Source organism: Erpetoichthys calabaricus, chromosome 18, assembly GCF_900747795.2.
Source record: "Erpetoichthys calabaricus chromosome 18, fErpCal1.3, whole genome shotgun sequence".
Lineage (NCBI taxonomy): Eukaryota > Metazoa > Chordata > Cladistia > Polypteriformes > Polypteridae > Erpetoichthys > Erpetoichthys calabaricus.
This window is the reverse complement of record NC_041411.2, coordinates 14393920-14419034: the sequence shown is the minus strand read 5'-3', so window position 1 is coordinate 14419034 and position 25115 is coordinate 14393920. Positions and strand designations below refer to the sequence as shown.

General features: G+C 38.9%; 1 protein-coding gene across 1 annotated transcript in view; it reads left to right on the top strand.

The window, feature by feature from the left end:
• car15 (carbonic anhydrase 15) overlaps nt 1-17881 on the top strand; it is a 33772-nt gene extending 15891 nt beyond the window's left edge. Inside the window, exons 3-8 of the mRNA XM_028824064.2 lie at nt 4768-4938; nt 7520-7665; nt 11602-11694; nt 14732-14798; nt 16002-16168; nt 17550-17881. Of these exons, the coding sequence (XP_028679897.1) occupies nt 4768-4938; nt 7520-7665; nt 11602-11694; nt 14732-14798; nt 16002-16168; nt 17550-17750 (845 nt within the window). The 3' untranslated portion in view covers nt 17751-17881. The remainder of the gene's footprint in view (nt 1-4767; nt 4939-7519; nt 7666-11601; nt 11695-14731; nt 14799-16001; nt 16169-17549) is intronic.
• Nucleotides 17882-25115: the final 7234 nt, after the last annotated feature.

The window sequence follows — 25115 nt, the reverse complement described above, 5'->3', positions numbered from 1 at the left end:
CCTGTACATGGCACCAGGGCCTACCAATTTGTTGTTAATGTTTCATTTTATGAAGCATAAACTTACTTTGCATGTCAACATTGCTCTGAAGGACTTCCGTTTTCTTGGCCTTAGCTCACGAAAGCAGATCGACAGGCATGCATGTTCAGATGAACAAGCCATCTTGCTGACCCGATGAACAGGAATAAAGGATGAGTGAGATGTTCTGTGTGTCAGAGTCTTTATTAAAAAGAACATTAGAGCAAAGTCAGGTATTTATTCTTTAGATTTAAAACATTAGTAGAGGTTATTGCTTAAGATTTACTTAAATATGTGTGGAGGATGCTCCAATGCAACGATGGGTGCAACAACAGACTGTCACCAAAACTCTGATGCAGACATCCTGGTCTCAAATGACCTGAAGGGTCATAAAACTGTAAATGGAACACCCATGACATTTAAATATATTATAGCAGAGGCAGGTACAATTATACCACTAGACCAGGATTTACTCAATCAGTCCGGTCAGCTCTCATTGATCATCGCCAATGAATTGAAAATTGCAGCAAAGGAAAAACTGAGAAAGGGATGACTTTGAGAAAGGGATCTCCAAACTTTTCACTCCAGACCTGCTTCACAAAAATGGAGGGTGTTGCCTTTAATAAGGGTGTGTGAACAACTGTTGGAAGAGATCCTGCATTGGATCAGGTCAGTACGACATCAAATTAATTGATGAAAGTTGGGAGCATGTACTGATAAGTGCGTTGCCGCACCCACCATGTGCTGAACCACATGGATTGGGACCAGAGAGCAGTGGGTGACACTTCAGCACCACACTGGAACAGTGCGTGTTTTTTTACGGTAGCTAAAGTGCCAATCCTGTCCCCAACCTCCAAGTTTTTACTGTAAATTGGACAACCTGCTTGCAGGGCTGGATGCAGATTAACATCATACCCAGGGAGATGGTAGGATAGTCAAAGAACAATGACCAGAACTGAAGTATGAGTCATAGGCTGGGAAGTCACTGGCCTTGTGTAGGTCTGCTGTTTCAAACTACTTTACCGTTCAAATTTATTAACCAAATTTCTTTTTATTTATTTTTTCCTTATAAATTTTAGCCTATGATTCTCATGGTTACTATTTGGAATTTACAATGCTTTATACTGGCATCCCATCCAGGATTATATCTTGCTATATATTCATTGATGCCAGGATAGGCCCTCACAGCTCTGTACTGGATAAGTGTGAGAAGGTTAAGTTACAGTTATACTGTAATGTGTCGGTGAAATGACCTGCTGAGAACTTGGAGAGGTCTCTAGAGGAAAGAGTTAACTGGTTCAACCAATTGAAGAATAAAGAATGTTTCAGATCCTTTTGTACACAGGGGTATAGTGTTGTTTTGTTATGGATATTAATTACGGCACTCGCTCTTTCAGCTATTGGTTTTGGTGTTATTTGAGCATTCCTGCTCGAAACTGGAGTCATACCTGGCAGGGCCAGCTTTGTTGTTGTAGACTTCTTTAATGTAGACAATAATTTTAAATCCTTCTTCTCATGCAAGGTGCTTTGGGGCTTATATTTTTGAATTAATAAGCCTGAGATCTTTTGGCATCCCATCTAGGGCATGGGCTTACCTTGTCCTGCTTAGTTAGGCTCCAGCACTCCTGAGACCTTGAACAACACAAATTATAAGTAAATAGAGGGACAGAGAACTTTGGCACAATCAGGACCACTACACTAGTAATTATTTTACACTTATGACAGGATACCACCTACAATGTAGACCCACTTGGTCAAGGTTGAGGCTGAAAGGTACAAATCAGATAGAGATGAGACATCAGTCATCGCAGACCAGATCACACTCTTTGTAAAATACAGCATTAAAGGAGGTGACTACTATATGAACATCCTATCAAGTTAGGTTACATAGACTTATTATCTCAGTGGGAAATTTGTGATTTATTATTATTACTAAGTGGATGGAAGATGCAAAGTTTTAAATTCAAAGATCTAGGCAACGTCATTGGATGCTTGCCTTTTATGGTGGGAACTTGAGAAATGAGACAATATTCTCACAAGCAGTGTGTCCTCCTAGTGTCTAAGGATTTACACTGTAAACAACAATGTCTGGACCTACGCTCTACTACTGACTCACTATGTCCCTGACTGAGTCTTTTAACTTTTTCATATGGAAAGAATTATGCTACTCCCATAGAGTGCCTTGCCATAAACACTATATAAAATTAAATAATGTCAGCCAGTCTGGCCACCTCCTGGTTATGTTGCTGGAATGTACAGAATATGGTTGCCAGTTGGATCCTATCACTGTGTGACCCTGAGCAAAGTATCTTACTTTGCTAATTTGGAAACAATTGTACTGTCTGTACATGTACCTTCAGAATGCCTTGGCATAGTCTACGTTTTGGAAAGGCTATATTATATATATATATATATATATATATATATATATATATATATATATATATTACAATATTGCAAGGCTGTAAGCCCCTTAGTAGCCAAGGCTTTAAACCATAAAGAATAAAGTTGGTTTTTAGTCCCCACCACTATCTAATAATGTAGCCCTGAGTAAGTTACTTAATCTCCTAATATAAAAATATAGTACAGTACCAATAAAGTACCTTTGCAAAGTTTGTCTAATTGAAAGGCACTATATAAAATAAAATGTTGTCAGGCCATGTGACCAACCACTCAACCCAACGCTGGACTATACATCACAAGGTTGTCTCCCGGCTCTGTGTGTGACCCTGATTGAGTTTCTCATATTAATCTGCCTGAGGTCACATTATAAAAAATAAACTTGAGAATAACTATACACTATATAAAGACACTTTATAAAGTAAGATTTGCTTTTATGGTCTTTTATGCGGGGCATCACCCTAGACCAATACAATAATTCTGACATTACTTGACAGGGAAGTGTAAAGGAGGCAGAAGAATGGCCTGGGTGACCTGTGAAGAATTGCTTGTTCTACAAAGAGGAACGGGCGAAAAGAAAGCAGAGGCAAGATGTCAAAGTTTGATGATGTCTTTGTGCGACATAGAGTAATAGAAGGGGATTGCAGCAGTGTAAGGTGGCAGTGCTTTTAAAGCATAGAAAAGAGTCTGCTAAGCTAAATAAACCAGCACCACAGAGTGAACATAAAACAGGAGGTCTGAAAGCACAAGAGGAAGCCTGTGCTTCAGGACAGACACATTTATAGGCTTTCACATGTTCTGAGGAGTATAAACAAGTGTCAAAAAGCAACCGAGGACATAAAGCAGGCCATTAAACTGTCAGCAGCAGGTGTCCGGACCAAGTCGAAGTGCTGCCTAGTGTATCATAACCAAAGGGTACTGCCAACAATTTCTAACATTGTAAATTGGTGGCAGACGTAGACTTCTGCCAATTGGGGCGGAGGCATTTCTACTGTTGCCTATAGTGTTGGAGTGAAAGCTCAATGAGAATGTCTGTAATTAGTCCTAATCTGATTAGCATAGGAGGACACACGCAGAGGAAAGGCAGGGTAAATGATGAAGGGTAACCCTGGGGAACTCTTGGGAGGTCCAGAATGTCGGAGCACCTTTCATACAAACATGTAAAATGTGTATAATGTACATTATGTGTCTACATATTAGGAAGCCATTCATTAGGGGCCCTCATGAGCTCTCCGAGTATGTGGTCTTTAACTACGAGTAACAAGGGAGAGGCTGCAGTGAATTACAGTCCTGACAACACAAAGGGGCCCAAGTTAGGAGAGCCAGCACTTTCTTTTAAAGTTTTCAGTATTTAGTTTTCAGTATGAGCATTTTATATAACACAATTGGGAGTTCCCACAGGTGATGGACTCTTAGTCACATGGATGACCATGTTTCTCAGCTTACCTTTAGTAATACAGTGGTTGTGCCTCTCAGTACCTTGGGCCTTGGGTCAGTTCTTGGCTTTAGTGCCTTCTAACCACAGTTTGCATGCTTCCCTACTGTATGTCCACTTGTATTTTAATTTAACAAAAGTGGGCACAGAGTGCCAGTGCTCAATGTGACAGTGCTGGAGATGGTATTTCTGATGCGGACCGTCTGTGGTTTCTGTTAGGAAGTACAGGATTCAGTTGCATAGAGAAATGTTGTAGCACTTCAGACCGAACTTCCTTATGAGCTTCTGAGGGATGATGGTGGTAAAGTGCTGAACTGAAGTCTATGAACAGCATTAAGTATAAGTGTCGCCTTATCCAGATGGGACAGGCCCAGATGAAGGAGTAGATGATATGTTTTCCTGAATGGAACGATTTGGGCAACAGACACACTAGAGAGAGCCATGTAATGATGGCAATGTGGCTTTCCAGTGGCCTAAGACTAGCTTCTCAAAGCCTGCCTGACCAAGGAAAATGTTGAAGATGTCTTTCTTTTAGAACAAGTCAGTAGGGATTAGCAGTAAGCAGGCAGAGGATCAAAACCTATCTTCCAGAACAGAAATAATAATGAAAAAATGTATTTCATAGTTCTAAAAGTGTAATCATAATAGTGGTGATGGGTGTAACTGCCATTCAAACATAATCATTCGTACAACTGTCCATACTAATTACCCATCCCTGTTGAATACATGTTGGCATCAATATTTTTCAGTACACAGAAGATATTATGAAATCTACTCTAAATTTTCGGCTTTTCAGCCTTTTACTATAATGTGAGTGGTCTCCTGCAATACATCTCTAACAGGATGACTGGTCAAAGGCAACAATAAATATTTAGCAAATCTCACTGAAAAGACAACTTTTCCTTTCTTTTTAGGTGCTTCTAAATGGAAAGACATAGAGCCCACCTGTGGAGGCATGAAACAGTCACCAATCAACATTGTGCGAACAAAAGCACAACGTAATAACAGTCTGGAGGCATTTCAATTTATCGGCTATGACACTGCTCCTTCTGGGAAATGGACAATTGTAAATAACGGTCATGCACGTAAGTTGTTCACATGGAGATGCAATGTTCCAATTAATTCTGAAGGAAATGTGTGTAGAATACAAATGGATGCACAGATGAAATTAATTTCAAATTTTTTGTGATTGTAAGCCAAGACACGAGGAGGTTCTTAAAAAAAAATTCAATTTTGATTCTCCATTGTGTTAGCAAAATGAGTACAGAAACCACAAAGAGGACAGTTGATGTCCCAAATTAACTTTGATTGTACCAATGACTTTGTAATTATTCTGAGTTATGGATTTTTAATAATAATAATAATAATACTGTAATAATAAATCTTTACATTTATATTGCGCTTTTCTCACTACTCAAAGCACTTCAGTGAGTGGGGAGCCACATCAGCCACCACAATTGTGTAGCATCTACCTGGATGATACAATGGCAGCTATTTTTGCACTAGTACGCTCGCCACACCTTAGGTGTTAGGTGGTGAAATGGTGAGAGAGATAGCCAATTAGAGACTGGGGATGATTAGGGAATGAGTAGGCCGTGGTGGGCAATTTCACCTGGACATCGGGATACACCCCACTCTTTACGAACGATGCCTGGGGATCTTTTATGTTCACAGAGAGTCAGGACCTTGCTTTTACATCTCATCCAAAGAACGGCACCATTTTTACAGCTCAGTGTCCCCATCACTACACTGGGGCACTGGGATACACATTCAGAAAAAAAAGGGTAAAAGCCCTCTGCTGGCCTCACCACCACCTCTTCCAACAGCGACCCAAGCTTTTCCTAGATGGTCTGCCATCCAAGCACTGGCCAAGCCCGAACATGCATAGCTTAAGGTGGATGACCTGTTCTGAAGTGTATGTGGTATGGCTGCTGGAAGAGTTTATTAGTGCTATTTTTGTTTGTGTTTTTCCCATTGTTTATTAATTTTATTACTGTGTTGGTAACACTGCTACAATCTTGGTACATTTTCTGCTGCAACTGCTGCCATATTGTGGTGTTTTCATATGGCAGTCACCATGCTCTTTATGGACACAACATCCACTATCTGCTTCATGACTGGGTAATGTTGTAACATGTGGCATCATCACTCAGAAACTATTTAAGATGGTATCATGGTACTATTCATTATCTCTGTGTTGAGGTCTTTCAGAATAAATAAATAAATAAATTGGAGTATTTCCACTTGTTAGAAAATTCAAGTCAAATTAGTTCTAGGATTTCATGGCTTTGTTATTTTACTTTAAGATTTTGTTTCTCATTCTTGTTTTGGTTAACCAGCTCTGTTGTCCTAGTTTAAAAAGTCTATTCTCTCACCTACTACAAATCTGCCAATCACTTTTGGCAAGTTCTATTTTTATCCCTCACTCTGGAATAATTTCCCTCTGAAAACCTGCTAAGTCCTAGTGTTCATAATAGAATTCCTCTGGTGGTGCTTGGTGTTTTCTAGTAGGGGCTGCTGCACCATGATACTGGCCAGCTCAGCTCATTACATCTTCCTCCAAAGGCTGACATTAATTATGAGGGCACCAAGACATTCTCAACCTGAATGAAATCAAAATAAGTTTGGAACACAGATATTAAAGACTTGAGCATGACAGCAGAATGAAGGAAACCTTCATTTACGAGTACCAGACAAGAGTTGGGCTATAAACCCTGGTGATCTCCTGCTAGTCACTATGGACAGGAGATATGGGGTAGATCTAGCCCTTTAAATGAACACTTGGATTTAGGTCTGCAGAGACTTCTGGGGTCACTTGGGGGAGTTCTACTTTGATGATATCAGTAATTCCAGAGGTCGGTTTTAACCCCAAAAGCAACCAGGCCAGTAATCCAGAAATTCTCTCAGGCTTTAAAGTAAAAGCCTCCACTGGTCAGACCAGGGGTAGTCAACCTTTTTATACCTACCACCCACTTTTGTATCTCTGTTAGTAGTAAAATTTTCTAACCGCCCACCGGTTCCACAGTAATGGTGATTTATAAAGTAGGGAAGTAACTTTACTTTATAAAATTTATAAAGCAGAGTTAAAGCAAGTTAAAGCATACAAGAATAATTACTAACCAAGTACTTTATGTCGGATATTCGCTAAGTTTGGCTGAATAAATATTTATAAAACAACTTACTATAGTTAAATTAGTCGATTAGTATGTAATCGCAGCGCCGTTTGGTTGCTCCGCTACCGCCAACCATGAAAGCTGGAACGCCCACTAGTGGGCGGTAGGGACCAGGTTGACTACCACTGGGTCAGACCATGAGTGAATATGGAGCTGGATGGAAGAGTCTGGTAAGAGCTTGACTGGTGAAAGAAAGAAGGAAAAGTAGGAGTGAGCTGGAGGACTGAGTTGCAAGCTCTATCAGATAGGCAAGTGGGCTGCCACAAAAGGGACAAGCCTGCCACTGTAGGCCCAGAGAGTTGGTGTGTTGAATTATTTTTATTGGCTACTTTTTGGTGACAAATAACCTATTAATAAATACCCTTTTTGTTATTTTGGTGTCTTTTAGCTTTATTTTGGGATCAGTCCCTTCTGCCAGAGGTTTAATAATCTCTGGCAGCCTTCCATTATACTTAAATTAATCTGTGGCTTTGTTTTATTTTGTGCCTTCCAGTTCAAGTAAACCTTCAAGGAGAAATCAGCATAAGTGGTGGTGGACTACCAGCCCGGTACAATGCACTGCAGTTTCATTTTCATTGGGGTAGGGAGAGCGGCAATGGGTCAGAACACACCATTGATGGAAAACAATATCCAATGGAGGTAAGACAGAGGTGCGCACAACCTACATCTTCAAGTTGCTACTTTAGAATATCTGAATGCATACAACACAGGTAGCCATTCATGGTCCTGGATGCAGAGTTCCTTAATTTAATGAAAGTCCTTTTTCTTAACAGAATTTTACATTTAAACCAAAGGCTTTCCCCAGTATGGCTTTGACCTGTCGTGATAATTCAGCAAGACCCTTATTTCTGGCCTGTTTTTTAATGCACAGGAGTCAACTCTATTTGTATTTGTGGCTTCATTTTACTTCACTTGTCTGTTAAGAAGTTCATGTTCTTCATTTTTTGTTTTCCTTAACCAGTAGGCTGTTGAGGTTGCAATAGTAAAGTAATCAACTGATGACCGGCTAAATTTCTACCATTTCAGATGTGTGTGTGTCCACCATTTGACAACCTCTTTAAAACATATATTTAAAAAATACAAGTTAATAAACTACAATTGGGGTCTGTTAATCCTCTCGATTCTGCATACATTTTGTTTATTAGCAATGGCCACTTCTGTTTCTTAGTTGGAGAAGTAGAAGCAAGGTGTACATTTGATTAAGTATGATTAAGTAGGACTACAACTGTTGAAGACTGTCACCTTTTCATTATTACTAGTGTCATGTTCATCCAAGGCGATGCCAGAGATCAGAACACAACATAATTGTTATACTTTTTTTATTTCCCTTTCATGTGCAATTGAAATATACTGTGTGTAAAGAAGGTATTATTAGGGTCAAAATTTTAGTTTTGGGTTTTCATTGGATTTACATATTCCTATGTGTCAATGGATCAGAATGCAAATCTGTAGACATGTTTACTGAGATTGAATTGCTCAGTCTAAATGATGTATGGTTCACTTATTAGCACTGTAAAACTGTACAAGAATATAGGTGTTAAGCACAATCACTCCTGGAGATTTTGCTGTACAGAGATACCTCCATATACAATACATATGTAAGTGATGTATAGTGACAAGTATAAATATCGACTGAATTTTGAGCGAATTTTCACATTGAAAAAATGAGAAACTTTTTTTATTAAACATATTTATTTCTTGACGAGGGCTTTGTTTTTCTTTGAATGAACTTTGTTCAAATAAAAGTCAGATTTTCTCATTTTTTCAGTGCAATATGATGGTTCTTCAGCAAACAGTGATTTTTTTTCTAACCCTTCTTTCTAATTTTTACAAGGGGTGCCAATAATAGTGGAAGGCACTGTATATATAAATAAAACTGCTTAACATTTTTTGCACACAGTGCTGCTGGAATAATTCCTCATGACCCTGAACTGCATTAAGCAGGCTTGGAATGCTATGAGCATATATTTAATATTTTGACTGTGACAACTTTCATAGATACCACAAATAAAAGCAATTTGTTTTCAGCATTGTGTACATTTTGAAGTATTTTATGACGCCATTCTATATATCTTTATGTTTGTATAGCCGGAAACCAAACCCTACACTATTCTTGTTATGTTTTGCCCATATCTAGATGGATCAAGATTTACAAATGAGTAGCCTTTTGGCAATTTAGCTATTATGTTTCACATATAATACAAGTACTTTCTCTCATGCTCCTGCCATTATCAAAAGAGGAGCTATGACGTGAGAAGCTGTCTGGGAAACAAGACCAGGGTGATCTTGTTATGTTAAGTTCTTCAATGGCCCCTCAGTTACCATTAGCACATAAAAAGAAGAGAGCCAGGAATACTTCTTGGAAAGTGGTCAGTCACAGGCGTCAGCGTTAGGTGTGGAATCTTTAAGAAGTGTAAAGTAATGTAATCATTAACTGGGCACTATTCTGAAATAACATAATACCTACATGTCATGATTACAAGTTTTAGAGGTGGCAGAAACCATTACCAACACACACTAGTTGGGCTCAAGCACATTTGAGCACGGATGCATGTACTTTGGAGATGCAGCGTTCTCTTGATGACCTTGTAGTAACCAAACAACAGGCCAGGGTGACTGGTAAAGCGTCATTGCTGTAGTGTGAGTGGGGCCAACACTGTCTGATCTGTTTTATCCAGTTATCCTCCAGCTTTTCGTGGCCTGATGGAATTGAGAATTGAGGCCTTCCTAAATTAGCCTGAGATGGATGTTTACATGAGAGCTCCCTGCAATGGACTGGCGGACCTCTTATAATTTGTTTGGAGTTATGTACGCTAAATGTTGTGCATCTTTTGTGTAAAATTATCATCATTTTCTGTTGCTTTCATTTTTTTCAGTTATTTTTGTGATATAGTTGTGACACCATTTTTTTGTCATGACCACTGATATTTTAGGTTGTATTCTTTGAGTACTACCATGTTGTTACTGACAATGACGCTGTTTCTAATCATGAGACCAAGTACCAAAAGACATGTGATATAATTTATTCCATCCCTATTTAAGATGGTGGCATGCTACAAACAGTGTTGTAGTTTTATTACCTTATAAATTCTTTCATGTTCATTTATGAGTAGATTATTAGTTAGATAAAGCCTTCTTAGTAACAGTTTGGAGCTCCTTTATGACTTCTTAAAACTAGTGATTCTTGAGTAATGTGTTGGATGTGCATTCTAGGTCATTTGGTTCCTTCAGCTCAGACCCTTCCTAGTTCTTTGAAAATTCTTTTTTGTACTCCCTTTGGATTTCTGTTTCCTGATCGGTTTATCTTTTAGTTCAACTTAGACTGTCATATTTTAAAAATCATTTGTCCACAATATTCTCTGACTTTTGCCTAGTCCTGGATGAACGAACTTTATCCCTGTGTGATCCTCTATTGGAAAATATTGGATGAGTATATTTACAAGGCGCACTAGAACAACAGTGATCCTAATGGACAAGGGGGAGGGGCAGGCAGAAAATCCCTTGAAGTCCCATTCTTTTTCTAACCGATGTTCTTTATCATTATATTACAGAGAACTCCTTTTAAATAATCAGACATCAATCAATAAACATTTTACAGAATGCATAATTTTTTTGAAAAGGTTTATGTTAACAAATAAAATTGACCCCTGAATATAAAATATTTGAAACAAGCTCTAATTAAAATAAAAACTATTTTAAAAGTTCAACATAATTAAATCTCAGACAAGTTATGGTCATTCTGGAGATGCCAATTGTACAGATTGCACTTAAGGGGTTTGCAGATTATCCACTGGTTATTTAGTTGGGTTCCATTGCTATTGCCAATTTATTGGAATGGGTTTAGGATTTCTTTTCCCATGTCACATTATAATAACAGAAAATACTGAGCTTCCACTTTTCTGCACAACTACAAATGAAGCACCCCAATTGCTGTATTTATATATATTTGGAGAAGGGCGAGTAGGACACCTGAATATGCTTACAAAATTTTTGCCTATGCTAAGGAGTCTTACTATTTTGGAAGTTGTTGAAACTCTTTCATAGTACATGACATACACACTCTCAGCACTAAACCTACCAGGATTGTATAACATGATTATGGTGATGAGGCCAGTTTAGAAATTAAGAAAGCTGTTATTAAGAATCCATCCAATTTTCTATTCTATCTTAATCTTCTTTAAGCTCCATAATCTTCAGCAGCAGTGGCTTCTCCACAATATAGTCACAGGCATTTGAGCCTTTCCAGCCATCTAGCCAGCCCTGCTGTCTTTCTTTTCAGTGTGTCAGCCAGCAGGAAACCATGGAGGAGTTCCAGGCAAACTGCTACAGAGCTGAACCTGTGCTCCAAGTGCTGTGACATGGTGTCATTTGTGTTCTCCTCCTGGTCAAAGCATATCTGTCATTTTTCTGTTTTTAATGGGATGGCTCAGGCAGTAGCGAAAAGATGCCTTATATAGTGGGTATAATCTCAGCTGTGATAAATGTGCCCTGCAGCTGAGCCTTAAATGTAAAACGTTTCTATAAAGCAGTGGTGGCCATTCTGTAGAGTTAATTGTTTTGCTTGTTTTCCCACAGCTTCACATTGTCCACTTGAATTCTAAATATGATGCTGTACATGATGCAAAAAACCATGAAACTGGCTTAGCAGTACTAGGATTTATGTACAAGGTAAGTTCTTGAAATTTAAACACGCTACCATGGCTGGGTTGTGTCTGACATGGCATGCAGCACATACATTCATCCAAGTCTGCTGTTAAGGTCTTTTATTGTTTTCTTTTTTTGTTTTGTTTTGTAATTACACAGTATTCACTGATTACTGGAGATTTTACTGTTGGCTGCACATACTGGCTGTCGAAAATGAACAGTTCCAAATCTGGCAGCCAGATCTGCATGCATAAGGAAATCATTTACATTAACTTTAATGTAGGGAATGAAATTCTCTACAATAAGTCCAACCATTTATGGGTAGTGGGGCCAAGGATCAGAAGTTATGCATGTATGCAACTCCTGATTTATGTAGTCCTCAAAAAGATGGCATCTGTAACTGTCAGTCAGTAAATATATATTTGACAGCTTGATTGAGTATTTAAATAACTCCCCTTCTATCAATATTTCACAAACAGAAACCAATTATTTTCAATATTAAATATATGGTTGGATCATGGGTCTGATATTCAAAACCTAAATGCTTATCTGGGTGGAGACTGCGTCTATGTAACTTGCATACATGATCCACACCAAGGTTGAGTAATATGCAATCCATGTGTCATACTCTGCTCAAAGTGTAAATGCCATAGTGATGCACAGTGTTGTGCTCCTCCTGCACATAGCCTTACTGGTGTAATCCAAGTTTTGGGATCCTGATTTAGCTTTTATTCTTTAAAATATAAAAACTTTTGTAGTTTTTAAAGACTGGTTTAGTCACCCCTCAATACAGCAGAATATATCACTATGGCGCCATATTGCTGCTGTTTTTTATTGGGGTTGCCGCTTTCTTCTGCTTGTTTTGCATATCTGCAGCTACTGTATATTGTTAATGCCAATAATATCTATTGCTAGTTTCATGATTGGAAGTTGCCATTATGTGTGACTTCATTACATACTCCCTTATCACTAAGACAATGCGGCAAGGACTTTATCTGTGTATTTTGCTCTTTTATAGTTTACGACCATTTTGCTTGTGTTCCTTCAACTTTGTTTCTTGTTTCAGTGTATTGGGTTTTTGGTGATCACTACTTTTGAGTTTACTCTGATATTCTGTTTCTTTTGCCTGTCATTGACCTCTTCTCTACTCTGTTCTGCCTTTTTGCCCTTTTCTTAGGATTAGAGAAAATTAAAAAAGAAAAAACAGACAATAGTGCATTGACCCTTTCAATTACTGTGACTCTGTTAAGTGTTCCTAGACAGTCAACTTGTGTTCTCTTGCCTACCTCTTTGACTTAAATTATTGACTGCCCTTTTTGGTGCTTTTCCCTGATCACACCACTTATTTTTTGCATCTCTGAGACTATAATGATGCATGGGCTATACATGAGTCAGGGGAGTGCAGTTTTCATTACAGAATGTTCAGTACTTTTCAAATGTCTGTAAAAAATTTGTTGATATCAAATATCTGTTTCCAATATAGTATTTAACACTTCTTCATGCCACGTTCCTTTGTACTATTTTCCTTGGACCTGCTGAAGTCATGTCTGCCAAAAAGCAGACAGAGTAAGATGAAACTGCTCTGGCTATTATGGGTCTATGATGCAATAACAGGTGTTCTTTACGAAGGACCGGTCACCACTTCTAGCAACACAGACTCATGGCGACCTGCACTGGCTTTTCTCTGTGTGTCGTGTGTCTAGAACTACTGATCAGTGTTGAATCAAAGCCAAAGGGGACTGAGCTGCAAAGAAGCATCCAAGACAAATATTAGTGTAGACAAGGCCATCCCAACCCGACCTTCATGCAACTGAGATTTTATTACCTCTTGCATGCTGCTGACTGTAGTGACTTGGCACTGCATCATTTGGCTAAAGGGTGAGAGCTTGGCTTTGAGGACAAGGCTGTTTCTTGTCTTTCCACCCACTAAAAAGAATGACTAGGGGGCAGTAACTTGGGTAATGATAAAAGGATAATAGGTGGAGGAGAAGAAAATTATAAGTGGTAAACGGATTAGAAATCATCAAACTTTACTTTATTATTAAAGAACATTATGTCCCATTTTGTTTTTGAAAATCCAGCTCTCTAAACTAAACTGCACACAAAAACAGCAAAACACTTGAGTTTTCAACTATTTCTTCTTAAATTCATAATGTAAATTACTACTGTAGGCAGAGTTTCCTAGTGGGTGCCAAAAAGAAAATGAGGTCTTATGATAATCAAACGTCTATATTGGGGAGCAAACGATCATTTTAGTACCCAAGAATTGGTCTCTTCAGAATAAAGGGTTGTAAAGACCTGGGGGCGCATGGCTCCCCAAACACCTGACGCAACAGTCACAGGCAGAAGTCTTTACATGCAAATGTTAATTATTTACGTGGAGAAGCACTTTCCCTTGCTGCCCCAAGCAATGCACAATACAATTAAGCACCAAAGACACAATGCAGCACTGTAAATTTCTTCTTCTTCCTCCTATCCTCCTCATCTCCCTCTCTTCTTCACCTCCACAGGCAAGCTTCGTCCACCTCCTCTTGACTCTGGCTCCCCTCTGCGAGGGAGCTGGCTCTTTTTTAAGCCGCACCCAGGAGCATTCCATTTGGTTTGTTAGGGAGGTCTGGAATGACTCCCAGGTGTAGTGGAAGCCCAGGGCAGGGCTCTGCAGCTCCCACAGCTTCCCCTGGTGGCATCCACTGAACCCAACAAGGCTGTGCCGACAAATAGTAATTCCCATACAACCCTGTGGCAATAAGAGGCACTGTTAGAACCTTGCTGCCAAGTAGCAAATAGCGCCCCTCAAAAGACATCTCCTTCCTTTAAGGAGGTGTTCCACCCAGGTAAAGATGCTGGCTGTCCTTCACAGGGTAGAAGAAGCCCCAGTGCCAACACAACAGAAACAAATGTACTGTGTGCTTGTAATTTTTAAGTTACTTTGAACATAGTAACTAATTCATGAACAGGGTGCAGGATGCTGGATTTATACCAGTTGTTTTTATCTCTTGCTATTGCATTTGCATGTTTGCATACAATAACTAAATCAAGTATCCCATGTGTTCTTACACAGATAGATGATAAAAACAACACCAACTACTCCACCATCACTTCAGCTCTGCGAAATGTTTCATATAAAGGTAAGCACAAATCGGTCAAGTGCACAGTATCAGGTTGCATAGCTTTAGCTGGTAAAGATGAGGCAGCTGGCTTGGTTTTCATGATATGAGGACTATAATGCCCTTGACTTACTTCACAACTAACTCTCATTTAGGACACATGGTGCAGTTCCATGAACTTACACCATCTACTAATATGGACGTTTATGATTGCCCAAATAGTTAAGATTATATACTTGACGGGTTATGCAGACTGGAAAAAAGCCCATGGGGACATAAATACTGATATTCTGGTGTCCCATGTCCCATTTATTCGTCCAGCACTCTGAGCTGTTATACATATAACTTGTCCTGTACCCAGCATAAGGCCCAATTGGCGCTTTTGTACAGGCAATAAGTCCGGCAACCTCTACATCCTTCATATAACCAAACATTGCCTTATTCTGTTGTACAGGACTTACAGGACCCTGCGTTGTGTGGCCCTTTTCTCCATTCTGCCCTTTTCTGACCCCCAGCAAATCACGATTGGATTGGGTGGGATTGAGAATGTTATGGTACATCTCACAGATGTGTGTGTGAAAATTGGTGTGAGTTAGTGTGAATCTAAGATTATGTTACAGTGGTCTTGAAGAGAAATGGAAATATTTACACAGAAATGGAAGGTACCCCATGCAAAAGTCTTCTGTCTTTGATGGATTCTGTCGGGTTTCTCAAACTGGTTAACCATGTTTTCATTTATGTACATTAGGTCTAGTTTTCATCACTCATCTATACATCTTACTTCAAAACGGCTTCCCCCAAATACTACATCCTTAAAACATATCTTTCCTTATACAGAGTATCTGTATTGGTCCAATGTCAGTCAGTTAAAGTGTGTTACATGAGTGTGAGTGCAACCTATCATGAAATCGCTGATGCCAAAGCTACTATCTGCCTTGTGCATAATGATGCCATTGCCCCAAATGTGAAAAAGTGGTTCTCATGAATGAAATGAATTGATGGATGGATGAATAGATGTGGAAATGTGACCAAAAATGTACAACATCAGCACTGCTTCTCATAGGTCAGAATGCATTGTAATGGATTACGCCAAAAAAGGAACTATGTAAAAGTCAGAGTGATTCATCACGCTTTCAGGGTGTACAATACTAGTCCTGTTGAAGCCGCAGAGGGTGGGACTTGTGCTTTATTACTGACAGCCTTCCTTTTCTCTCTCTGTCACAGCTGACCAGGTGGAATTAGCCTCCACATTCCGACTAGACAGCCTTCTTCCTCCATTAGAAACTTTAAGCAGATACTACCGCTACTACGGATCACTCACCACGCCTGACTGTGCAGAAGCTGTAATCTGGACGGTTTTTGAAGAACCAATATCTATTAGTAAGAAGCAGGTAAATATGCATCTGTTACTGCCTTATTTAAAGGAGAAGTTGGGAGGAGTGGTACATCTTAGGACTGTCCATTGACCTTTAATTACATTTCTTTCTCATCTAAAAGAGTCGGTCAGGATGCAACAAGCAATAATAGATTTGCCTAAACATGTATGACAAAGCACAGTAGTTGCAACTGAAAGAAAACTGTTGTCTTGCTGATATAGTTTTGTATTCATGATCAGTGCAAGAACATTTTGTTTGAACACTGGAGAATGAATTGCTTGTAAAGGAGGAAAGCCAGGCAGCTGACTTCAATGTATATATGGAGACACCCACATAGGGGAGAGCAGTGTCAGACAATGGGTAACACATTTAAATCACTGATGTCACCACTGTGCCTACAACACGTGTCAAGAGCATGTGCCCATTTTTTAAATTATATTTTTCCATGAATAATGTTTTTCCATTGCTATTTTTTTTTCTTATGGGTGACCCCATTTTCTCATTTATGGCAATGACACTTGAAATGGAATAGAATAAGAAGCGGTGATAGCAATTCACATTTTCTAAGTTTGTTAGCAGGAGTAAATAAAAAAAAAATAGCTCTGAAACTGTAGACTAAATTAAGACACACAAAAATAAAGTATTTTTCATAAAAGTCAGAAAAGATGTTCAATTATGAAATGAATTCAAATGAAAACCAGCAATCCCAGGAACAGGATTGGGAAACACTTTAATGACACCTTTACAGCTCCCAAGTGTGTATAGAGTAAAAGGGTTATCTCAAATTTTGGATACTTAGAGTGGAGCACTTTCATCACTCATATTGCTTTACAATTGAGACCAAACATTAGCTTTATACTTAGTATTGGTGATTCCATTGGAAATTGGTGAAGGGTACAATCCCACACACAAAAATGTTTGCCAATATGGAGAAGGGAGTATTGGCTGAATGGACAGAAAGAAACCAGTTCTAAAATTTTTACTGTTAACTTAAATACAGCAGCCCACCCTTGAAGTTCTCATAATGCAGGGAAAGGAAGTCTGCCAGTTATTACTTGCTTGTTTTTAAGTCTGAGCAGCTGGTTGTGGGGTCACAGATGTGTGAATGACCTAAACAAAATTACTACCACCAGGCTGGGAGGTTCATGGACTTATAGTGGGAAATAGTGTTGTTTTAAATGTACTATCGTGCTTCATGAATGCCAATAATTATACAATAAATAATTATATAATAAAAATAAGGGAAATAAGTAGCTGCAGGAGACTATAAGACTGAAACAGCCACATCTAGGAAGACATGAACTACGCTTATCCAGCTAGTTTTGTGTTAATTGCATTTGAATCCCCATTGTTTTCACATCTTTAACCCTTTGTTGTTTCTCTTGTTTCATTTCAGTATGCCTCATTTGTGAACTCGATATTTTTCTCCTCTGCCACGGAACGCCCAGTCAATATGCAAGAAAATTTTCGACCTGTCCAGGAACTAAACAAGAGGCAAGTCTTTGCGTCCAAGGATGCGACTGAAAGTAGTTGCAGTGCTCCGACTGTCAGTCTGCTCCTGACCATTCTGTCAGTACTGGCAGTCAGGCTTGTTTGAAACAAAAAGGAAATGGAAAATGAAGGACAGAAGGAGTGGATATTTGCTTATTTGCTAACATTATTGGTACTAACAATTGATGTTTTATACGTTTAATAACTTTAAGGAACCAACAAAGCCATGCTGTTAAATATATATAAATATATATATATTGTGGACGCTAGAGGTGCTGTTGCCCCGTTAAACCCTCCAGACAGACGTCCAGGACACACATAAAAAGCACCAGGAAGAATCTTTAATAATTTTTCTTCAATAAGTGCGCAAAGCACCACATACTCCACAATTCTCCTATAATAATAATAATAAACAATAATCAATAATCACAATCCTCCACTCCCAGCAGCTCCGTTCCTCTACCACCCAACTCTGGCTCGCCTGCTGGTATTCCCAGAGTCCTTTAAACAGTCCGTGACCCGGAAGTGTTCCTTCTCCGGGTCAAACACCACATCATCCTTCAAGTATCCTGGAAGTACTGCGGCTTCCATCCTTGTGACTTCGAAGTACTTCCGGGTTTGTGTACCAATAATAGTCCCCAGGTTCTTGGTCCCTGGCGGCACCCACGGCATCCAACAGGGCTGATGGAACGGACTCCATGTCCCATGATGCCCTGAGGGAATCCGGGGAACCATTTCCATCCAGGGAAGCTGCCATCTAGCGTCCTGGGGGATGCAGTGCCCTGAAAAGGCTACTTTTCCTCCTTTCCTCTGTTGAGGGATGTCCCGGCCAGACTGAAACGCCGGCTGTCCATCACAATATTATATACATACACACAAACACACACACATATATATAAATATATAAATATAAAATGAATATTTGTAAAAAGCAAACATGTACAAAGCAAACTGTTTTAATAATAGTATTACAGAAAAATGAATGTCTATATAATCTTGCACAAACAAAACAAAATATTTTGTCTAACTGCACTGTTTCCTGTTTTATGTGGAAGAGAGATTTGTTTATTGCTCATACTGTTAATGTCAATATTTAACATATTTAGTTCTAAGCCAATGCAGTTGTGCATTTGTGAATTTTGCCTTTTGGTCTTTTATATAACACCTCTAAACAAAACGGCTGTTATTACCTGGATCCAAAATGCAGCTAAAAGCTTCTTTTTTAAGCAAGATCTGAGAAAAGATTGAAAGAAAGCGGAAAATCTTGTGCTATTCTTACCTGACCTCTTCTTTGAGCCTTGCTATAATGAGCTCCCTTCTCTGGCAAACACAAAAGATTTGACTGCCCTTTCAACTGGGAAGAAGTGATTGAAGAGGATAACATTGTTCCTTCCCCTAAAACTAATTCATTGTTGTATGTGTGTCAATATATTTGTTTGCATAGGAAGGCAGTGTGATCTAGTGGTTTAGGAATGAGAATGGGAATGATTCAAGTACTATCTCCATCACTAAAACAACTTGTGACCCTGATGAATGAATTTAATCTGCAACTGTACAATAAATTTCAAATTAACAACTATAATTTTATGAATAATACCCTTCTATAACAAACACCATTCCAACACACTTTACAGCAATTATAGATAAACATTACAACTTTTTAAAAGTATTATGTACAGATGGAGCACAAGTTGACGAGATGACTTTCTCAGTGTCACACAATGAGTCAGAGGTAGGGCCACTATATACATTGTTTATTATATATTACATCTATCCCCAACAGCAACAGTATAAACTACTTGGAAGCAGCACACATCTGCTACTGTTACCTGTGTGATAAAAGCATTTTACATCTGCCAGCTTGCTTTGTGAGGGGTTCCTTTCTATTTACATTTACAGTTACATTTATTTGCCTGATGCCTTTTTACCAGGTGAATTACAGCATTTGAGATACAATTGGTTAACTTTTCTTTTTGGCAGGTGAAGTGAAATGCTCATGGTTTAGAAATGCATTTTACTTGCATGTTCAGCTTATCAATGCAAATGTGAAACCACAGACAAATATACCTACTAAACACTGATGTTAAGATGCTGCCCAAAGAACTCAGAAACGGAATTAGTGCTTCTGTCATTTCAGAAAATCAAATGGGATGTGTTCAATGTTGCCTACCAAATCTACAATGTGTTTCAAAAATAATGTGCAAAAGTCTCCTGCAATCTAGCTGTCTCTTGATGCTAAAAAATGATCGAACTGAGCTACTGCTCTCGGTTTACTACACAATTGTACCACAAGGTCATAAATGTGTGCATGATGAGGTTGTGAAAGAAAGAACATAAAAATTCATGGTACCAGTTTGCTTAGTCAGGATGGGGAAAAGCTACTCAAGTTTCTCAATATATACACTGCTCTGGTCACCAGCCTCCATTAAGTGTATGTGGACAATTGATTTGCATTCTCTGAACATCTTCACCTATCATCCCTGGCTGAAACCTATTCCTATAGTATTGGGCACTGCTCCATTGAAGAGTTAGAGTGCAATCAACACGCCAGTAATTTCTTGATCAGGTATCTTAATTGTATAGTTTCATGTGAATGAAAAAGCCACTCAGACATGGGAACAAAGTGCAAACTCCATACAGACTGCAAGTGGAATTTGAAGTATGAAGCAGCAGGACTAACACCATGGAGCCATCAGGCCACTCTGCAGCAAAAGTAAAAAACATTAGTTCCAAACACTACAAATGCTTCAAAAGAATACACCTTTAGATAATCCCAGGCCACTCTGGAAGTAGGACCTTTGAATCGATTGGTCTAACTCAACTCAGAACTGAACATCGTCAACACGTCTCTCTCTTGACTCTGACTCTCTGTAATGTACCCAGATCAAGACACTACTTGTAACAGAGGCCTTCAGGCTTTGAGAATGCCCCCCTGCTTAAACCTCAGTCTTTTACTCACAATAATACTTAATCCTCTATTTGGAATAATACCTGATGGGACATTACAATGAACTTCCTTGATTAAATTCAGGGTCACAGGTAACCAGGGTTGTGAGAGAAAACAACCCAAAGTCAACTGAAACACACATTCTCACTGGGTCAATTAGGAATCACCACTTAAACTAATCTGCATGTCTCTGGGGAATTGGCGGAAAACCCATGTAGAAACATGGAGAACATGCAAACTCTATACAAATGATGACCAGGCCCCAGATTTGAGCCTAGGACTCTAAATCTGTAAGGCAGCAATGCTAACCACTACACCAATAGTATTTTCCACATAAAAGCATCCTCAAGATAAAGATAAGCAGTGTGATAAATGGATGTTCCAACCTGCTTTGGGCTTGATGCTACCATGACTCCTTTCGTGACCCAGAACTGAATAAGTATATTCAGAAAAAGAATGGATAGATAGACATAAACATAATCATTGAAAAATTGTTTTGTTTATACAAGCACAAACACTACGACCAGATAATTGATTGCTGATTTGCTATCTCTGCTTAAGACCTCTGGAAATGCCTAAAATTGATTATAAGATCTGATTTAGATTCAGAGGATCAAGGGGTTTTGGACAAGGAGCCCAAGCAAGGAGCTTGTGATTCACCCACATGATTTGCACAGTAAATGGATCTAGTGGCTCGGTGCAACTTTGACGCCATGTTACTTCAGACTGTCAGTAAACAATGCTGTTTTGTGTGAAATAAAGAAGCCTCTAGTCTTGCTGTGGGACCTCCTGCCACCCTGTCACCATAACAGCTTTTATCCCTGTGTTGTTTTAGTCACTTAGAGTTTAGGACTTTGGTTTCTATACATGTGTCAATTATCCACTTATAATTTATGTACAAAGAGACTCCAGGGATTGTGCAACATTATTTTTGGAAGCAAGTTTGTCAACATGTGGCTAACAAACCTTCCATTTTGGGCAAGATTCTGGTTTTAAGAAACCATTGGGAAAAACAAGAGATTAAGATTCTCGTTCTTTTCACTGCCTTTTTGTTTCTGCAGGAGGAGCTCCTTTTTCTTTCATTCTGCAGGAATGGCTTTTTGAAAGAGCGTTTGAGCTGAGCTGCATAGCTCCTTCTCACAAAAGTGAAATTGTTCTCGGGTCTGCCCTGCTTGCTAACACAATCGCAGTCACTTTTGTTACATGCAAATGAGAGCCCCTCCGGAGACTTGAGGATGAGAGAATGGCATTGACGCACTGAAGGAATGCGATGTGTTACAGACAGTGCACGTCTCGACACTTACACCAGCACTAGCATGCAGAATTCACAGCCATACTGGGTTGGGGCTTGCAGCCATTTTTGTTCATTTTTGCACACTACACATCTGTCCACCTTGTGATCCTGCTCTCCTGAGGAGAGTGAACACCTACTAAGTTAAGAAACAAACCTGAATGAGATACCAGTCCCTCAGAGGGCACATTAACCCTTATATCTGTACAGGCCAATTAGCTTTCAACCTTGTGATTTTGGAGAAAAATATAAGATTCATCTAATCATTTATAAAAACTGCCTCAGCCTTGATGGGCCATACTCATTCTTAGCCAAAATACAATCAGCAACAAACTACTTAAGACAGATATCTTTTGGGAGGTGGGAGAAAAACACACATTGGGAAAAAAAAAAAAAGTATGGAGAGAAGAACAAGTAAACCACAAAGACATTTAAACTATGGCCCCTAGAGCAGCACTTTGGCAGTGTTAACCTAATCCCTGCTGGAAATATAAAAAAGGAAATCATACTAAAAAAAGAAATGGACAAACAGAAATTAAAATGATAGAATCATGAAACAAAATGTGAAGGCACAGGAAACCTAGCCCACACAGAAAGATGATCAGAGGTTTCTTATGAGATGTACAAGATGGAGACATTCAAATACTAAGAACTGGCCTAAAATTATAAAGTCTAGTCAAATAATATGGAGAAATTATAGATAACATTAGAGGAAGTAATCAGGCAGATAAACTGGCAGCCTAGTGCAAGTGTGCTCCACACGCCACTGGCGACAACATGATTAAGAGGAAGAGCCCTGCTGCCCTTTTCAGTTTAGTCATAGCTTTTTTTTTCTTTTTTGTTGTTTAACTGTTTTATAGAGGCATTTTTACCATGGACATTCTCGTCTGGCCACACATATTTAAGAAAAGGACACTTTCAAAGTGATGGCACCACCTTAAGAAGCTATGCAGAAGGTGTATATGTGAATGAGACACGATAAAGCACTTGCAGCACTTACGACACCTGTTCCATGTTGCAAAAAAAAAAAAAAAAATTTTTCAACCAAATCGACCAATGAATTGCTTAGAAAGGCTCAAGTTCAAGGTGGAACTGAAAAGCTGAGGGTGCACATGTATTGTACATACAGGAGGAAAGTTATGGTGAACACTGTAGGGTCCAAGGGCCTCCCAAGCAACCCAGAAACAGGAAAGCAGTGGCAAAGTAAATTTCATATTCCAAAATGAAACATTTTTCTTAATAAGAAATTAGATCAAGTGTACTATGGAAAATTAGAAAAATTGGTAATATGATGACATAATGTCAATGTCAATGACATAGTTATGTTTGCTACAAACATTTTAGCAATATGCTAAATTATTCAAGCAAGTTTACAAGTTATTTAGTTTTTGCAAAACAGCATCATCTGCTGAGGGATGGGGCAGTGTGCCCTTAATGCAAAGATGTCCACTGCTGTTTTAAGAGATTTTAAAGCATTTGTTTTCTTTCGCTTTTTAAATATTTGTTTTAAGGAACTGAATTCAAACCCAATTACTTTGTGTGTGGAGTGCTGATACAAAATTAAAATATCAGTCTTCGCAATTCACATCCTGTTTATTTATTCTGCAGCACTGATAATCCACACTCCGCAATCACAAAATCTACATTTCCACTGCACCTCAGTTGTCATAAAAAAATCTTCCTCCTTCCTGATTTCTTTTGCTACTGCAAAGGACTGAAACTGAATGTTTTCAGGTCCTCACACAAAACTTACCATTAGGCAAAAGACATCTGAGTGAACAAATAAGTAAAAAAAGTGTTATGTAATTTATTGAATTAACAAATGTATCTAACATCAGATGACACTGTGTGAAAAAGTAAATGCATCCTCATTAAATCAACCCAATTTAAAAGGTATAATTTCAAGTCCGCTGATTGAACACAGCCAGCCCCGCACAATACAAACCTCTCTTATTTTGACTCTTACCATCAGAGTGATGTTGCCAACAGAAAATTTCAACAAATACTTAATGCCACAATCAAAGGAAATCAAAGGAAAGATGTTAGAAAAAAATGTTGATTTTTATCAGTCTAGAAAGGGCTTCAAAACAATCTCTAAAACTCTGGGACTCCACCAAATCACAGTGACAGCCATAATCCCTAAGTGACAACATTTTAAACAGTAGAGAATCTTCTCAAGGGTGGTCAGCTTTCCAAATTTACTCCAACAGCACAGCATAAAACCATCCAGGAAGACACAAACGATCTTTAAAAAAAACACATCCAGTGAACTGCAGGTTTCTCTGGCCTCAGCAAAAGTCAGCATTCATGACTCCATAATCCGAAAGAAATTTTTTGAATGATATGCATATATTATGTCCGTCACATACCAAGTTCCACAGTAAAAATATAATGTCAACAGTCAAACGGTGGTAGTGTGATGGGGGGGGATACTTTGCTGTCTGAAGTCCTCAGTGTCTTGCCATAAGTGATGGAACCATGAACTGTTACTGTCTTCACCTATTCCATCAACACTAGATAGTCTTGTTGACCACTATAACTCAGCCCTTCATTCAGCACTAGATAAAACTGCTCCTTTAAAACATAAGGAGGTTTCCTTTAAACGTTCAGCTCCTTGGTATAACTCAGAATTGCGATCTATGAAAGCAGCTGGCTGACACCTTGAGAGAATGTCACGTAAGACTGGCCTCACCGTGCACATCCAGGCTTTCTCTGACCACCAAAGAGCTTACAGAGAAGCACTAACTGCTGCCAAGAACACCCACTATGGTAGAATAATAGAAAGTAGCCACGATAACCCAAGGGTTTTGTTCTCTGTATTTAAAAAACGAATCGAACCCGCATCTGGTCCAACTCCCTCTTCTACTGAAGTCTGTGAGGAATTCCTCCACTTTTTCCGTAACAGAATTAAAGATCTAAATAATTCCACTAACATAAATACATCATCTGTTTATATCTCTCCCTGTTTTCCCACTCCATCCAGCTCCTTCTCTAAGTTCTCACCAGTCACATCTGCATTTGTTAATAACCTGCTTTGTAAAATAAAGCCGACTACTTGTGTACTGGACCCCATCCCCAGCACACTACTTAAATCCTGCCTTCATGCCATAATCCCGACTGCTACAACAATAATAAACTCATCCCTTGACATTGACTTTGTACCACTCACTTTTAAAATTGCTTCTGTAACCCCAATGTTAAAAAAGTCTGGTCTTGATGCTGACAATCTTAAC